Here is a 15,125-nt window from a genome sequence, read left to right on the forward strand (position 1 = left end):
CCAAATCTATTTTAGATTTTATCTATATATACATTATTCAGAAATCTCTTAGGATTTTATAACAGCGGTTTAGAACAGTGGTTCTCAAAATAGCAGATATACAAGCTCGCAACGCACCACTTTGTGCCGCGCTGCGAGCTTGTACATCTGCTATTTTTGAGCATTCTAGAAAAATCTTGAAAGTGTTTAATGACAGTGGTTAATCCCCAAAGGAAAGGCTTACAAATAACCAGACACGTCAATCTCTTCACTGCCGCAGTCCGGATCGCGAGCGTCCGTCCCGAAGTAGCGGTCCCCAAAGTTCCCCATCCCGGGGATGATGTGGAAGAGGCTGTCCACCTCCTTGTCCACGGCCGTGGTGACGATGCGGACCTGGGGGAAGGCGTAGGCCACCGAGTGGACGCCCATCTCGGCCATCAGCAGAGACACCAGCACGATCTGGGCCTCCTGCACGTCGTGGTCCAGCAGCACCCGTATGGCCATCATGGCGGCGGCGCCGGTGGACACGGTGCAGTCCATCAGCACCACGTGGTCCTCGCTCATGTCCCTCGGCAGGCGCAGGTAGTGGAGCTCCGGCTCCCCCGTGTCGTGGTTGGTCTGGATGAGGATCTTGCCGATGCAGACGTCCTTGCAGACGGCCCGCAGCGCGGGCTCCATGGTCTCGCCGGCCCGCAGGATGGACACGCCCGTGACCCTCTTCCCGTGGAAGGCCCTGCCCTCGTAGTCCTCCCCCTGGGGCGTGCCGACCACGCACGCCCGCGAGGGCAGGAAGGAGAGCGCCCGCTCGATCAGCAGGCGCATCAGCCTCCGGGAGTAGAAGATGAACTCGTCGCGGCTGGTCTCCCTGTTGCGGATGATGGTGTGCATGGCGCGCACCTGCGGCGTGGCGTCCAGCACGCTGAGCGTCCGGGGGAGGGGCTGGGCCTGGTGCGCCGAGGCCAGAGCCGCCATGTCCCAGAGCAGCTTGCGCTCCCGCAGCTGGCTGTGGACGTGCTGCACGATCAGGTCCACGGCCACCGCGTTGTTACCGCCCCGCGGCACCACGATGTCCGCCAGGCGCATGGTGGGCTCGATGTACTGCTGGAAGGCCGGCTTGACGTACTTGTTGTACTGCTTGATGACCGACTCGATGTCCCGGCCCCGCTCTGTGATGTCCCTCCTCAGCCGGCGCACCAGGCGGATGTCGGAGTCCACCTCCACAAAGATCTTCATGTCCAGCAGCTCCAGGAGTTCTTTGTATGCGAAGGCCATGATGCCCTCGAAGATGATCACGCTGGCGCCGTACACCGTCTTCCACTCCTTCTGCCGGCTGTGCGTGGTGAAGTCGTACACAGGGATCTTCACGCTCTTGCCCTGCTTGAGCTTGCGCAGCGTGTGGGTCAGCAGGTCAAAGTCGAACGCTTCGGGGTGGTCAAAGTCGTAGTTGTTGCTGCCGGCCAGGGCGTGCTGCTCTGGGGTCAGAGCCTTGTAGAAGGAGTCCATGGAGAGCAGGACCACCCACGGCACGTCCAGAGCCTGGATGATGTTCCTGGCTACGGTGGTCTTCCCCGAGGCGCTGCCGCCGCACAGGCCAATGACGAAGGCCTCTTTGGACTGGGTTCCGTGTTCGTTGTACCACGGCGGGCGCCCGGCAGTGTAGATGGTCCGTTTGGACGTGCGCAGCACAGGGGGCTCCGACTGGCTGGTGGTCCGCGTCCTTGGCGACATGACCTTGTTTGCCGAGGGGAGGGGCCGATCCTTGGTATCCTCGGCATCGCCACTGTTGGATAAGGTGGAGGCCCTCTCGTCAACACTACTCATCTTTGATAGTATTCTATCTCGATTCACAATGGATATTATTATACGTTTGAATATCTAGTCGACATGTGACATAGGTTACGTGACATACGGTTAATACTGATGTAATATTGATGACATCATTGTGAAACTCCTTATTTGGGCAAGAGCAATGGACATGTCTAAAGCCATATACGGTTATGGTATTCTGAGGTGTAAACTACATCACGTCTCTGGACAGAATGGCTATTTAAACTATTTCTTCCAGAGTAAAAGAAGACTCCGTGTGTTGTTAGCCCAACTCTCAGCTTTAGGACTTTTGACATTTCCACATGCACAGTGGTGTAGTGCTGTACTAAGTGAAATACGCTTTCAGGGTACTTTAAATTTGAGTATTTCCATTTTGTGATACATTATACGCTTCTCCACTGCGTCTCTCAGAGCAGAACCAAGATGGCTGAGCAGGGTTACGGGTTTTCACTGACCACCTTCAGTCCCTCTGGCAAGCTGGTCCAGATCGAGTACGCCCTGGCAGCGGTGGCGGGCGGCGCTCCGTCGGTGGGGATCAAAGCCTCCAACGGGGTGGTCCTCGCCACGGAGAAGAAGCAGACGTCCGTCCTGAACGACGAGCAGAGCGTCCACAAGGTGGAGCTCATCACCAAGCACATCGGCATGGTCTACAGCGGCATGGGGCCCGACTACAGGGTGCTGGTGCGTCGCGCCAGGAAGGTGGCCCAGCAGTACCACCTGGTGTACCGGGAGCCCATCCCCACGGGCCAGCTGGTCCAGAAGGTGGCCTCCGTGATGCAGGAGTACACTCAGTCGGGCGGCGTGCGTCCCTTCGGCGTGTCGCTGCTCATCGCCGGCTGGGACGAGGGCCAGTCGTATCTGTTCCAGTCGGACCCCTCCGGGGCCTACTTTGCGTGGAAGGCTACGGCCATGGGGAAGAACTACGTCAACGGGAAGACCTTCCTGGAGAAGAGGTACAACGACGACCTGGAGCTGGAGGACGCCATCCACATGGCCATCCTGACGCTGAAGGAGAGCTTCGAGGGCCAGATGACGGAGGACAACATCGAGGTGGGCGTCTGCAACGAGGCCGGGTTCAGGCGGTTGAGCCCCGCCGAGGTCAAAGACTACCTGGCTGCCATCGCCTGAGTCAGTGATTCTCAACCTTTTTCTGAGCGGTGCTAACCTGCTCCTACATCTGGTTTTTGTCCGTTTGTCCCTGCGTCTGTCCGGACTGTGATTGGTCAGTTGGTGTCTGTTTGTACGCTAAGGGTCACATTGGCCAAGCTTTGCGGGACACTTAATGAAATTAACTCATAAATAGCACCTCTCATTTCACACTGTGTCTGATAACTTATTTTCATTTCACTCCCTTTGATGTCCATTAGACCACGGACCCCCATTTGATAGGATTTTTTTTTGTGGTGCTCCTGGAACAGGAGCTAAGCTCCAACATCTGGCTTTGACTGGTCAAAAACCGGTGGGGAAAAACATAAAAAAAAATGTCTGGGGCTTAAGTAAACTGAAGCGTGGCACAAACGGCTCAAAGTTTGTTATACGGTACGCCCAGGGTCCCATTCGCAGGAAGCACTGTGATTGGCTAGTGGGACACTTGATTAAATTAACTCATAAATAGCACCGCTCACTTCAAACTAGGTGTGATTTTTTGTTTTTTTCTCTCGGACACATATTCTACACAGTTCACAGCCTTATGGGTACATTTGGTTACCTCAAACATTCAGAATGGGAACCAAATGAACCAAACAACATCTGGCTACATAGCATATGTTGGAAGAATACATCAGGAAAAAGGATACACAATATCAGCTAAATATATGTATTTTAATTTAGCCTACATATTTGGTCATATCCTTTGCTGAGCTAAAGACTTTCTCTTTACAATCAACATCACCTAGTCCACCTTTACAAAAACTAGAAACAGGGCGCCCACTCTCCCACAAGGTTAATCGGCCCAAAGGGTGTCATGACATGCAAGTGAGTGATAAAAAAACGACCACGCAAATGTCACCAAATATATATATGTTTTTCTTCTTCCTGGTTGCAGTTTTGGCACAACCCCCTCAGGTAAACTGCCTGGGCGGCCCTGCACATGGGCCGTTCTGTCCGTGGCATCAGTTATCTCCATATATGGAGATGTACACATACGGACACTCATACATGGGGACCTACTCACAGCCAGACGTAGGAGCGGTTAGGGTTAGCACCACTCAACGATATGAACTAATATGTTGTGCATAGATTGCGCAAGCCTAGCTAACATTTGGGCCAAGAGCGTAAGCGCCTTATATTTTGCATGTGCATGTTCGGAGGTTTGCGGGCTCCACTCAAACTGGACGGTCCAGGGCTGCATTCCAGTTGAACCCTAAGACTCTCGTAGCTTGAAAATGTCTACATCGATGGAATATATCTAATAGTCTCAATCTAATACAGGGTTTCCCAAAGTGCCATGGCACCCTAGGGTGTCGTGATGCCAGTCCAGGTGATGCAGAATAATTTGATAATATTTGTAATTCATTAATATCACTTCAGTTGAACCACTTGTCTTAGACCCTCTATGCTTTAATAGTGAAACAGACCTGGTTTTCACTGTACTTAAGAGTTCTTTTTCCATCTACCCCAACTCTCTTCACTAAAAAACAGCCGATCTACAAGCTCACAACGCGTCACAACGCATCACAACATGGCGCGTTGTGAGCTTGTAGATTGGCTATTCCAGACCAGTACTTTAACTCAGTCCAGACCAGTACTTGGCTATTCCAGACCAGTACTTTAACTCAGTCCAGACCAGTACTTGGCTATTCCAGACCAGTACTTTAACTCAGTCCAGACCAGTAGGCCTAATTTAACTCAGTTATGTTTTTGACAGTGCAACCTACAATTGAAGTTGGGTGAAATTGTCTATACTTTGATTCCAGTAGTACTGGGGAAAGTGGAGTTCTTTGCCCACCACTGGTTGTGTGCCCAGCATTGAGCTGTGGTGTTATTTTTACAGGGATCTGTGGTTTAGGTTTCATCCACTAGATGGCAGCAGCTACACACGCTCACACTGGCTGTTTAGAATGCAGGAAAGTTTCTCTTCATTACATGATCAATGCAAACAAATAAACAGCAATTAACTACAAACAGAGAAGGACTCCCATTTCAGTATTTCAGCATGAAGATTTTACTTGAGTAAATGTACAAAGGTATTGGGATTAATATGCTTACAGAACTAAAGTTAAAGTTTTCATTATTATTATTTTACCTCCAGAAATGGAAGTAAATGGAAGCAGATTTGCAAACAACGCCTCATTACATGATGTGATGCTTTGTGAGCTTGTACGTAGATCGGCTACATATAAAATGGTTTAAAGCATGTTTTCTATCAAGTAAATAGTACAATATGTGTCTTTGAGTTGTGGTGGAACAAAAAAAAGGAAAGGAAATAAATAAATACTTACAAATTAATACAAATACATAAATAAATAAAAATGCCTTTTCCTGGTGTGCTGTGAGGGTCCATGTCTCGGCCCCGTACAGCAGTACTGACTCCACTGTGAGGGTCCATGTCTCGGCCCCATACAGCAGTACTGACTCCACTGTGAGGGTCCATGTCTCAGCCCCGTACAGCAGTACTGACTCCACTGTGAGGGTCCATGTCTCAGCCCCGTACAGCAGTACTGACTCCACTGTGAGGGTCCATGTCTCAGCCCCGTACAGCAGTACTGACTCCACTGTGAGGGTCCATGTCTCGGCCCCATACAGCAGTACTGACTCCACTGTGAGGGTCCATGTCTCAGCCCCATACAGCAGTACTGACTCCACTGTGAGGGTCCATGTCTCAGCCCCGTACAGCAGTACTGACTCCACTGTGAGGGTCCATGTCTCAGCCCCGTACAGCAGTACTGACTCCACTGTGAGGGTCCATGTCTCAGCCCCATACAGCAGTACTGACTCCACTGTGAGGGTCCATGTCTCAGCCCCATACAGCAGTACTGACTCCACTGTGAGGGTCCATGTCTCAGCCCCATACAGCAGTACTGACTCCACTGTGAGGGTCCATGTCTCAGCCCCATACAGCAGTACTGACTCCACTGTGAGGGTCCATGTCTCAGCCCCATACAGCAGTACTGACTCCACTGTGAGGGTCCATGTCTCAGCCCCATACAGCAGTACTGACTCCACTGTGAGGGTCCATGTCTCAGCCCCATACAGCAGTACTGACTCCACTGTGAGGGCCCATGTCTCAGCCCCATACAGCAGTACTGACTCCACTGTGAGGGCCCATGTCTCAGCCCCGTACAGCAGTACTGACTCCACTGTGAGGGTCCATGTCTCAGCCCCGTACAGCAGTACTGACTCCACTGTGAGGGCCCATGTCTCAGCCCCATACAGCAGTACTGACTCCACTGTGAGGGTCCATGTCTCAGCCTCATACAGCAGTACTGACTCCACTGTGAGGGTCCATGTCTCAGCCCCATACAGCAGTACTGACTCCACTGTGAGGGTCCATGTCTCAGCCCCGTACAGCAGTACTGACTCCACTGTGAGGGTCCATGTCTCAGCCCCATACAGCAGTACTGACTCCACTGTGAGGGCCCATGTCTCAGCCCCATACAGCAGTACTGACTCCACTGTGAGGGCCCATGTCTCAGCCCCATACAGCAGTACTGACTCCACTGTGAGGGCCCATGTCTCAGCCCCATACAGCAGTACTGACTCCACTGTGAGGGTCCATGTCTCAGCCCCATACAGCAGTACTGACTCCACTGTGAGGGCCCATGTCTCAGCCCCATACAGCAGTACTGACTCCACTGTGAGGGTCCATGTCTCAGCCCCATACAGCAGTACTGACTCCACTGTGAGGGCCCATGTCTCAGCCCCATACAGCAGTACTGACTCCACTGTGAGGGTCCATGTCTCAGCCCCATACAGCAGTACTGACTCCACTGTGAGGGTCCATGTCTCAGCCCCATACAGCAGTACTGACTCCACTGTGAGGGTCAATGTCTCAGCCCCATACAGCAGTACTGACTCCACTGTGAGGGTCCATGTCTCAGCCCCATACAGCAGTACTGACTCCACTGTGCGGTCCATGTCTCAGCCCCATACAGCAGTACTGACTCCACTGTGAGGGTCCATGTCTCAGCCTCATACAGCAGTACTGACTCCACTGTGAGGGTCCATGTCTCAGCCTCATACAGCAGTACTGACTCCACTGTGAGGGTCCATGTCTCAGCCCCATACAGCAGTACTGACTCCACTGTGAGGGTCCATGTCTCAGCCCCGTACAGCAGTACTGACTCCACTGTGAGGGTCCATGTCTCAGCCCCATACGGCAGTGCTGACTCCACTGTGCGGTCCATGTCTCAGCCTCATACAGCAGTACTGACTCCACTGTGAGGGTCCATGTCTCAGCCCCATACAGCAGTACTGACTCCACTGTGAGGGTCCATGTCTCAGCCCCATACAGCAGTACTGACTCCACTGTGAGGGTCCATGTCTCAGCCCCATACGGCAGTACTGACTCCACTGTGAGGGTCCATGTCTCAGCCCCATACAGCAGTACTGACTCCACTGTGAGGGTCCATGTCTCAGCCCCATACAGCAGTACTGACTCCACTGTGCGGTCCATGTCTCAGCCCCATACGGCAGTACTGACTCCACTGTGAGGGTCCATGTCTCAGCCCCATACAGCAGTACTGACTCCACTGTGAGGGTCCATGTCTCAGCCCCATACAGCAGTACTGACTCCACTGTGAGGGTCCATGTCTCAGCCCCGTACAGCAGTACTGACTCCACTGTGAGGGTCCATGTCTCAGCCCCATACAGCAGTACTGACTCCACTGTGCGGTCCATGTCTCAGCCTCATACAGCAGTACTGACTCCACTGTGAGGGTCCATGTCTCAGCCCCATACAGCAGTACTGACTCCACTGTGAGGGTCCATGTCTCAGCCCCGTACAGCAGTACTGACTCCACTGTGAGGGTCCATGTCTCAGCCCCATACGGCAGTACTGACTCCACTGTGAGGGTCCATGTCTCGGACCCTCATACAGCAGTACTGACTCCACTGTGAGGGTCCATGTCTCAGCCCCATACAGCAGTACTGACTCCACTGTGCGGTCCATGTCTCAGCCCCATACGGCAGTACTGACTCCACTGTGAGGGTCCATGTCTCAGCCCCATACAGCAGTACTGACTCCACTGTGAGGGTCCATGTCTCAGCCCCATACAGCAGTACTGACTCCACTGTGAGGGTCCATGTCTCAGAAGATAGCCGATCTGCTGTATGGGGCTGAGACATGGACCCTCACAGTGGATCTGTTCACAGATTCCTTTATTTCACAGTGGAGGTGAGGACTGATGACTGCAGTCATCGCATGGGAACTGCAGAACACTGGATCTTTCAGCAAGGTCCTGCGTCTGCAACAGAAGAACACAGAACACAGTGTGCTACAGTGATGGACAAAGTATGCAACCTTGTAGTACTACTTGAGTCAAGGTTTAGACACTCCTGGTGGAAATATTAACTAAACTAAAGTTAGAAGTTGCTCAGTCAAATTTGTACTTCAGTCAGTGCATTTTCTTGTTAATAAAAATGCATTGCTGTATTTAAAGTTTGAAATGTGCCCCCAAACATTCAAAAGATTGTGGGGGTTTCTCCCTAGAAATGTAGTGAAGTCAAAAGTACATGTAGGCCTATTTAGTGAAGAGAAAGTCATGAGCTTCCAACCAAAACAAATACTCCAGTAAAGTACAGATACTACAATGCACTGTAAGTTTCCTCTTCTACCCCGGATTTGAACCCTGTTTCGTTACCATTGAGCTAATAGAGCTGGGCCTGCTTGCTCAGAAGATAAATTGAATCTTGACCTTCAGGTCAAAATTCGCGTCAGCTCCTGCAGTGTCTAGGTGAGACATGACCTTTGACACAATCTAAATGTCTCAATAGAAGAGCAGGGAGACAAAATAAAACCACCCCAATTGTATAAGTTACTGTATATTGAATTAACATACAGTAAACAGCAGAGTCCTGCAACGGGCCGGCTACCCGCGTGAACCCTGCGGGGAGGTTTGTGGGTACGGGGACAACTACGGTGTGGAGTGCGTCCTATGTTCTCATAGCAAGGCTGCTTTAAAAGGCTACTCTGCCATACAGATTGGACAAAATTAAATTGTATTAATTGCGACCGTCAGGTCGCAGTTACTACCAAAACCTCCACTGGCTGTCAGTCCGTCAGTCAGTCCATCTGTCTGTCACGTCACGTCACGTCACGTCACACTTTTGCCCCTACTCTTATCTCTGCCACCGTTGGCCCTATTGATGCCAAACTTTGCACACAAACTCCTTGGATGGCAAATTTCTCACATGGCCCTCTTCTAGCGCCACCATCAGGACAGTTTTTGAAAAACAATTTGCTCCTACAGATTTTGCCCTAAAATCACGCAATTGTCTAAACAGCATCTCTAAAGTCATCAACATGGACCTGTCCCATTTCCCATATTCCCTCCTCATTGGCTACGATTGCCTTCTGAAGTTTGCATATGCGACATGACGTACTGGTTTAAAAAAGGTTACTGTCAACCACTAGTGCTTGGCGTGTGATGGAGAGATGGCTCCATTGCTCATGTCAGAGAGTTTGGGAGTGCATGGGGAGGCCAATGATTGTAGAGGCACACTTTGCGTGGGTTTGCTTACATTTGCATGCGTTACATCATAGTGCAGGGACGTGCTGGGCCTCTGATTCAGCCCGGGAAAAACAGTTGGAGAGGCCCTCATTAGGCGCTATAGAGAGAGATCTCTCTATATAGCGCTGCTGCTACTCAAAGATTTGAGTAAGATTTGAAGTGACAAGCCAGTGGGCCAATTACTGTACATGAGTAATATTTCGTCGTTGTCGGGTGGAAACCTTGTATGTCCAAAAACGTTTGTTTTGTATTTATCATTTTAAAAATGATTTAAACTAGTGAAAACAGCCGATCTACAAGCACACAACGCCTCGCACCGCGAGGCGTTGTGTGCTTGTAGATCTGCTGTTTTCACTACTTTTGTGCAACGGCCTTATGTGATGAAGCAGGGCTTTGCTTTGCGAAAAAATTTATAATTTTGAAACTTGGAGATACGAGGTTTCTGCCCGACAGTGACGATTTACTTTGTTGGCTGCCCAGCCCACAAAATGGAACGAAGGCCGACATTTTATTTGTATTTTTTTCCTAATGGCCGGCGTGGACCAGCCGGGAATGAACCGGCCGTTCGGGAGTTGTCACACTTTTCCCAATGGCCAGCACGTCCCTCTCATAGTGTCTGCTCACCTTGTCAGGCAGGGAGTGGGAGTGGTGCAGGGAGACGTCCCTCTCCAGGAACAGTCTCTGCTGCTCGCTGCTGGCCAGGCGACAGGTCAGCCAGGTCAGCAGCACACAGCCTGCCATGAGGCCCCAGTAGAGAGGTTATGTGTTAAAAGAAGAAAAACAATATATATTATTCTAAATGTTCAAGCTACAAGCGTTGCACGCTGTGAGCTTATAGATCTGCTATTTTTGAATAGCCAAGCTGATAATAAAAAAAAAGTATATATAGACAATAGAACACATTACATTACATTATACAGTGAAAACAAATCATAAATACAAAAATCTGTGAATTGAGTTAATTTCATTAAGCTTGGCCAATGAGCAAGAGTGGGACATATACCTACATAAAGATATACAGCTACATACAAGATGTACTGTAGCCGCTCCTACGAACATCTGGCTTTTGTCTGTAGGCCTATGTAACAAAACCGGACTAAAACAAGTCAACTTTTACTTGTTGCACAAGACAATAGCCGCGTTTTAGAGGGCAACATAAACTAAAATGAGTTGTGTATAAAGTGCAGCATTACTGTACTTTCAAGTAGTACAGGATACGTTGTCAAATAAAGTGATTGATTATGAATGGTCGCAAGTTTGGTTATCAAGTAAATTATTTTTCTTCTTTAGATTGTGCTTAAAGGATTGTGCATAAAGGATGTCCAGGGGACCCCCCCCCCCCCCACACACACACACACACACACACACACCATACCAGGGACGGGCTGGGCCCCTGATTCAGCCCGGGAAAAAGAGTTGGAGAGGCCCTAATTGCCAGACCCATGAAATGGGTAGGCCTACATAAGCAAATGTCTGTCCGGGTTTTCTATATAAAGGGTATGATGATGACATGATGATGACATGCCTATAAAAGGCATGATGTCATAAATGATGATGACAGACAGGGGGTCTGGCACAACCAGGTTGACCTGGTCTAGTTTTTTTTATATTTCGTCATTGTCGGGTGGAAACCTTATGTCCAAAACCGTTTGTTTTGTATTTATCATTTTAAAAATGATTTAAACTAGTGAAAACAGCCGATCTACAAGCACACAACGCCTCGCGGTGCGAGGCGTTGTGTGCTTGTAGATCTGCTGTTTTCACTACTTTTGTGCAACGGCCTTGTATGATGAAGCAGGGCTTTGCTTTGCGAAAAAATGGGTTAGGGATGTGCGATGTAGGACAAAATCAATTGATTAATCACAATATAAAAAAATAGCCAAATAATAATCGACTTGTTGAGCTTGTACAGTAGATTTTTATATTTTTAATTTCTGACATTTCTTTATTAAGTAACAAAAAAACAGGAAAAGACAACTCTTATGCTATTCCACATTACAATATTAAAAATCCCATACGATATCTAGTCTGTCTTACATCACAATATTAAATCTGCACAGCCTGCGCTTTCCTTGTAACTTTCCTTTTCTACCCCAGATTTGAACCTGGTTTCCTGTGCAAGAGCTGAAATGTTTTACCAATGAGCTAATAGAGCCATGCAGGAGACGGCATTTATCTAGGTAAATGTAATATTATTATGTTTAGCTGCAGATGGAGCAAAAATCGGTAAAACATCAAAAGGACAATTTTATTTTCCATGAAACAGTTGAAATTCAAAGTTCAGAGGCATTATATTGCTTTTATTGGGCTAGATATTAGTTAAAATGTCTTGAATTCATGTGTTTAGTTTGCAAAAATTAACAAAAGAGCTTTTTTTTTTACTTATCATGAGACATATTGTGATTTTTATCGAGGTATTCAACAACATTATAGAATATTGCATGTTTTCCTAATATCATGCGGCCTCATATCAGATTGGACAAAATTTAAAGTTATACCATGTAACTTTTTTTATAAAACAAATCTTAAAATTGTCCTAACTGTTAAATCGCTAAAGTTTTAGAACCCCCACTCTGTTATTTTCAGCTTCTGAAGCCTTCTCTTTATATGTTTTCTATGAGTTGTGAGGGGTCCGCGGACCCCCGTTCCGGTGGTCCGCGGCGACTCCGGCCGAAAAAAGCAATACCGCTACTGACCACTAGTTGAGCAGTTTCCACAGTACAGCTTTAAATGTATTCATTAAAAAAAAGTGCTGCTGTAAATAATATTGACATCTTCCCCAGCCTTCCCTAGTTGGAAGGAACACCCTATAGTTGTACATACACAGACTCCGCTCCATATAGGCGCTGTGTCGGCCAGGATCATCCTGTTTGATGCCTGGTGTTGGCGGGCCGTGCTGAACACACCTAGCAGCACACCGGACACACCGAGCCATATCTCCACAACGGAGAACACCACCAGACTCCTGACGATCTGCCCTCCACTGCACATCCTGGGATCCTTTCTCCAGAGGTGATCGAATCACAGATATGTATGTCACTCCTATAGACAGAGGTGGATAGTAAGTAAATTACATTCATTTAAATAACTTTTGAATACATTGTACTATAAGAGTAGTTTGAAACACATGAACCCTAACGTTCCCGTGTTCTGAGGCGAATGTTTAGATCAGCTATTTTTGAAGAAGATTTTGAGTTGATGTTGCGGGGGTGGGGATCATCATCATCATCATCCTTTGAGTGTCCTCGAGATCTAAAACAGCGGTTCTCAACCTTTTCTGGATCAGATTCCACTTGAACGTCTCAAAAGCATTCACAGTCCACCCATATCTGACCAGTGGTCAGGTGTATTTAATCATTCAATTGTGTTTCGCCTTGTATCTATGGAATTAAGTTCCTATGTATCAGTATCAGATTTCAAGGGGGAAATATATATATATATATATATATATATATATATATATATATATATAAATATATATAGTAGTGTGGGACCGACTTGCAATATCCCACAGGTTGAGAATAACTGATCTAAAGACACACTGTTTCCACTGGTCTCTGTTTCTCATTCACAGTCAGTCCTGCATCCCTGCTCAGAACACCTGGACATGAGATTGGTCTGCTTCCTCTCCATGGGCTTGGGCAGGGTTAGGTAGTCTCCAGAACAGAATCTCTGTCTTTTGCTCTGTAGCAACGTCCAGCCCAGCAGACTCTTCATTGAGATGGCAGGGATGCCTGAACATTTACATTCTGCTTCGAGGCATTATTATCTTAACAATTTAAACCACAGCATCCATATTCTGGGAAAAATCTTTGACAGGAAATAGCAGATCGACAAGCATTACGAACCCGTCAATCAGCTATTTTCAGCGAAGGTAATTTAATGTAGAGTCACTGTTCAGAATAGATAGAGCCCTGAGGGACTCTCAAGGGGGACACACACCGGCTTCGGACGGTGCGCGTCAAAACAGCCACCGCGTCAAAACATTTTCAATGAGCATACCCACACCGGCGGCGTCAGACGCGCGCAGGCGCTCACGCCTCGCCCGCCACTCCGATACGCCACTGTTCTATTATATCTGTCCAGGCGTTGCCGCGCGTTGAAAAATGTCCGCGCGCTGTCTGCAGCCGGTGTGTGCTCCCCTTAACTCTACCCATGCCTCTGGCCTCTGGAGGCTTGGGGACGGGTGGTGTTGCTGGGTGGTGTAGAAGCGTGGACGGTGGTGATGGTGGTTATTATGGACAGACGTGGCACACACACACAGCAGGTAATCTGAACTCAACCAGGTCCTTGTTCCTCGAGTCCAGGGGTAGGCAACTTTGATGATGGAGAGGGCCACTATATATATATAAGGACACGGTGGCGCAGTGGTTAGCGCTTCGCCTCACAGCTAGAATGTCCTGGGTTCGATTCCCGCCGGGGGACGCTGTGGGCACTGGCGGCGTGTTCCTCCTCCGCGTCATCAGCGCCCACACCCTAGGTGGGGTTGGCGATAGGGCCTTTCTGTGTGGAGTTTGCATGTTCTCCCCGTGTCTCCTAGGGTTGATACCCTCACAAAAACATGCACGTAATTCTGGTCTCAATAATGCCTCCCCCTGGCCAGCCGGGGCGCCTGATGGAGGGGAAAGGAACTGGTTGGAATAACGTGTTCCTTCCACGCGCTACTTCCAAACCAGGGAAATCTCCACTGTCAGGTGAAAAGAAGCAACTTGGACTCCTCATGCATAGAAGGAAGCATGAGGTCAGTCCGTTGTCTCCCCAGGTTGGCAGAGGGAGAGCAGAGCCCAGGATTACATAGGCAATTGGCACTGGGTGAAAAAATGGGTTACAAAATTGTGGGATAACAATTATAAAAAAAAAAGGAGAGGGCCACTATATTGCCACACTCACTCCAGAGGGCCTAAATGTCGGAAAGAAACCTCCTATCTCCATATTTGAACTTTTTTCGTAGCCCTGTTTCGTCATTCTATGTCAAACTAAAGTAGCAAAAACAGCAGATCTACAAGCTCAAAAGCCTGAAAAGTAACTTTTATTTAATTTCAAAGGCATTTAGTTACTGGTGTTAACTTTATGAACTTAAATACAAATACATTGCACATAAAGAAGACAATACAATTTGAATACTAGGCTTTAAACTAGACTGAAGTAATTAAAGCGCGTCATGTTTGGAATTGGAACAGCTGAAATCAATAATATATCAGTATTTACCTGCAGGCCGGGCCGCCAGTTGCCCGTTGTATGCTCTATAGTTCCAGGTGACAGCTTGATCCTTGGTTGACGTGTCTGAACGGTAAGGTTCTCTTCCTAATGTTTGAAGAAGCTGTCTCCACCAAACCCTCTATATCTTCCAGTGGACAGATGGAACGCTGCTTTAAAGTGAGGCTACAGCGGAGACAACCCAGGAGGACTGAATTAAGCCACCAACCAACGTCACTCATCATGTCTTTGGTGTGACCTCCTACCAGGGACGTGCTGGGCCCCTGATTCAGCCTGGGAAAAAGAGTTGTAGAGGCCCTCATTGCACGCTATAGAGAGAGATCTCTCTCTATAGCGCTGCTGCTACTCAAAGATTTGTCATTTCAGATCATGACAAGTGACAAGCCGGTGGGCCAATTACATGAGTTATATTTCGTCATTGTCGGGTGGAAA

General features: G+C 48.5%; 2 protein-coding genes across 2 annotated transcripts; one reads left to right on the top strand and one right to left on the bottom strand.

Moving 5' to 3' along the window:
- Positions 1–219: 219 nt before the first annotated feature.
- On the bottom strand, positions 220–1,800 carry LOC308296797 (uridine-cytidine kinase-like 1; the record flags this gene model as incomplete). The annotated part of the gene is made up of 1 exon (XM_080740122.1): positions 220–1,800. One exon carries the CDS (start codon positions 1,798–1,800, stop codon positions 220–222), a length of 1,581 nt encoding a protein of 526 aa, XP_080596248.1.
- A 429-nt stretch (positions 1,801–2,229) lies between these two features.
- LOC308280377 (proteasome subunit alpha type-2-like) lies at positions 2,230–2,934 on the top strand (the record flags this gene model as incomplete). Its single annotated transcript, XM_080720638.1, has 1 exon — positions 2,230–2,934. One exon carries the CDS (start codon positions 2,230–2,232, stop codon positions 2,932–2,934), a length of 705 nt encoding a protein of 234 aa, XP_080576764.1.
- Between the last annotated feature and the right edge of the window lie 12,191 nt (positions 2,935–15,125).

The sequence above is a fragment of the Nannobrachium achirus genome (genome assembly GCF_963921795.1).
Source record: "Nannobrachium achirus genome assembly, chromosome: 2".
NCBI lineage: Eukaryota > Metazoa > Chordata > Actinopteri > Myctophiformes > Myctophidae > Nannobrachium > Nannobrachium achirus.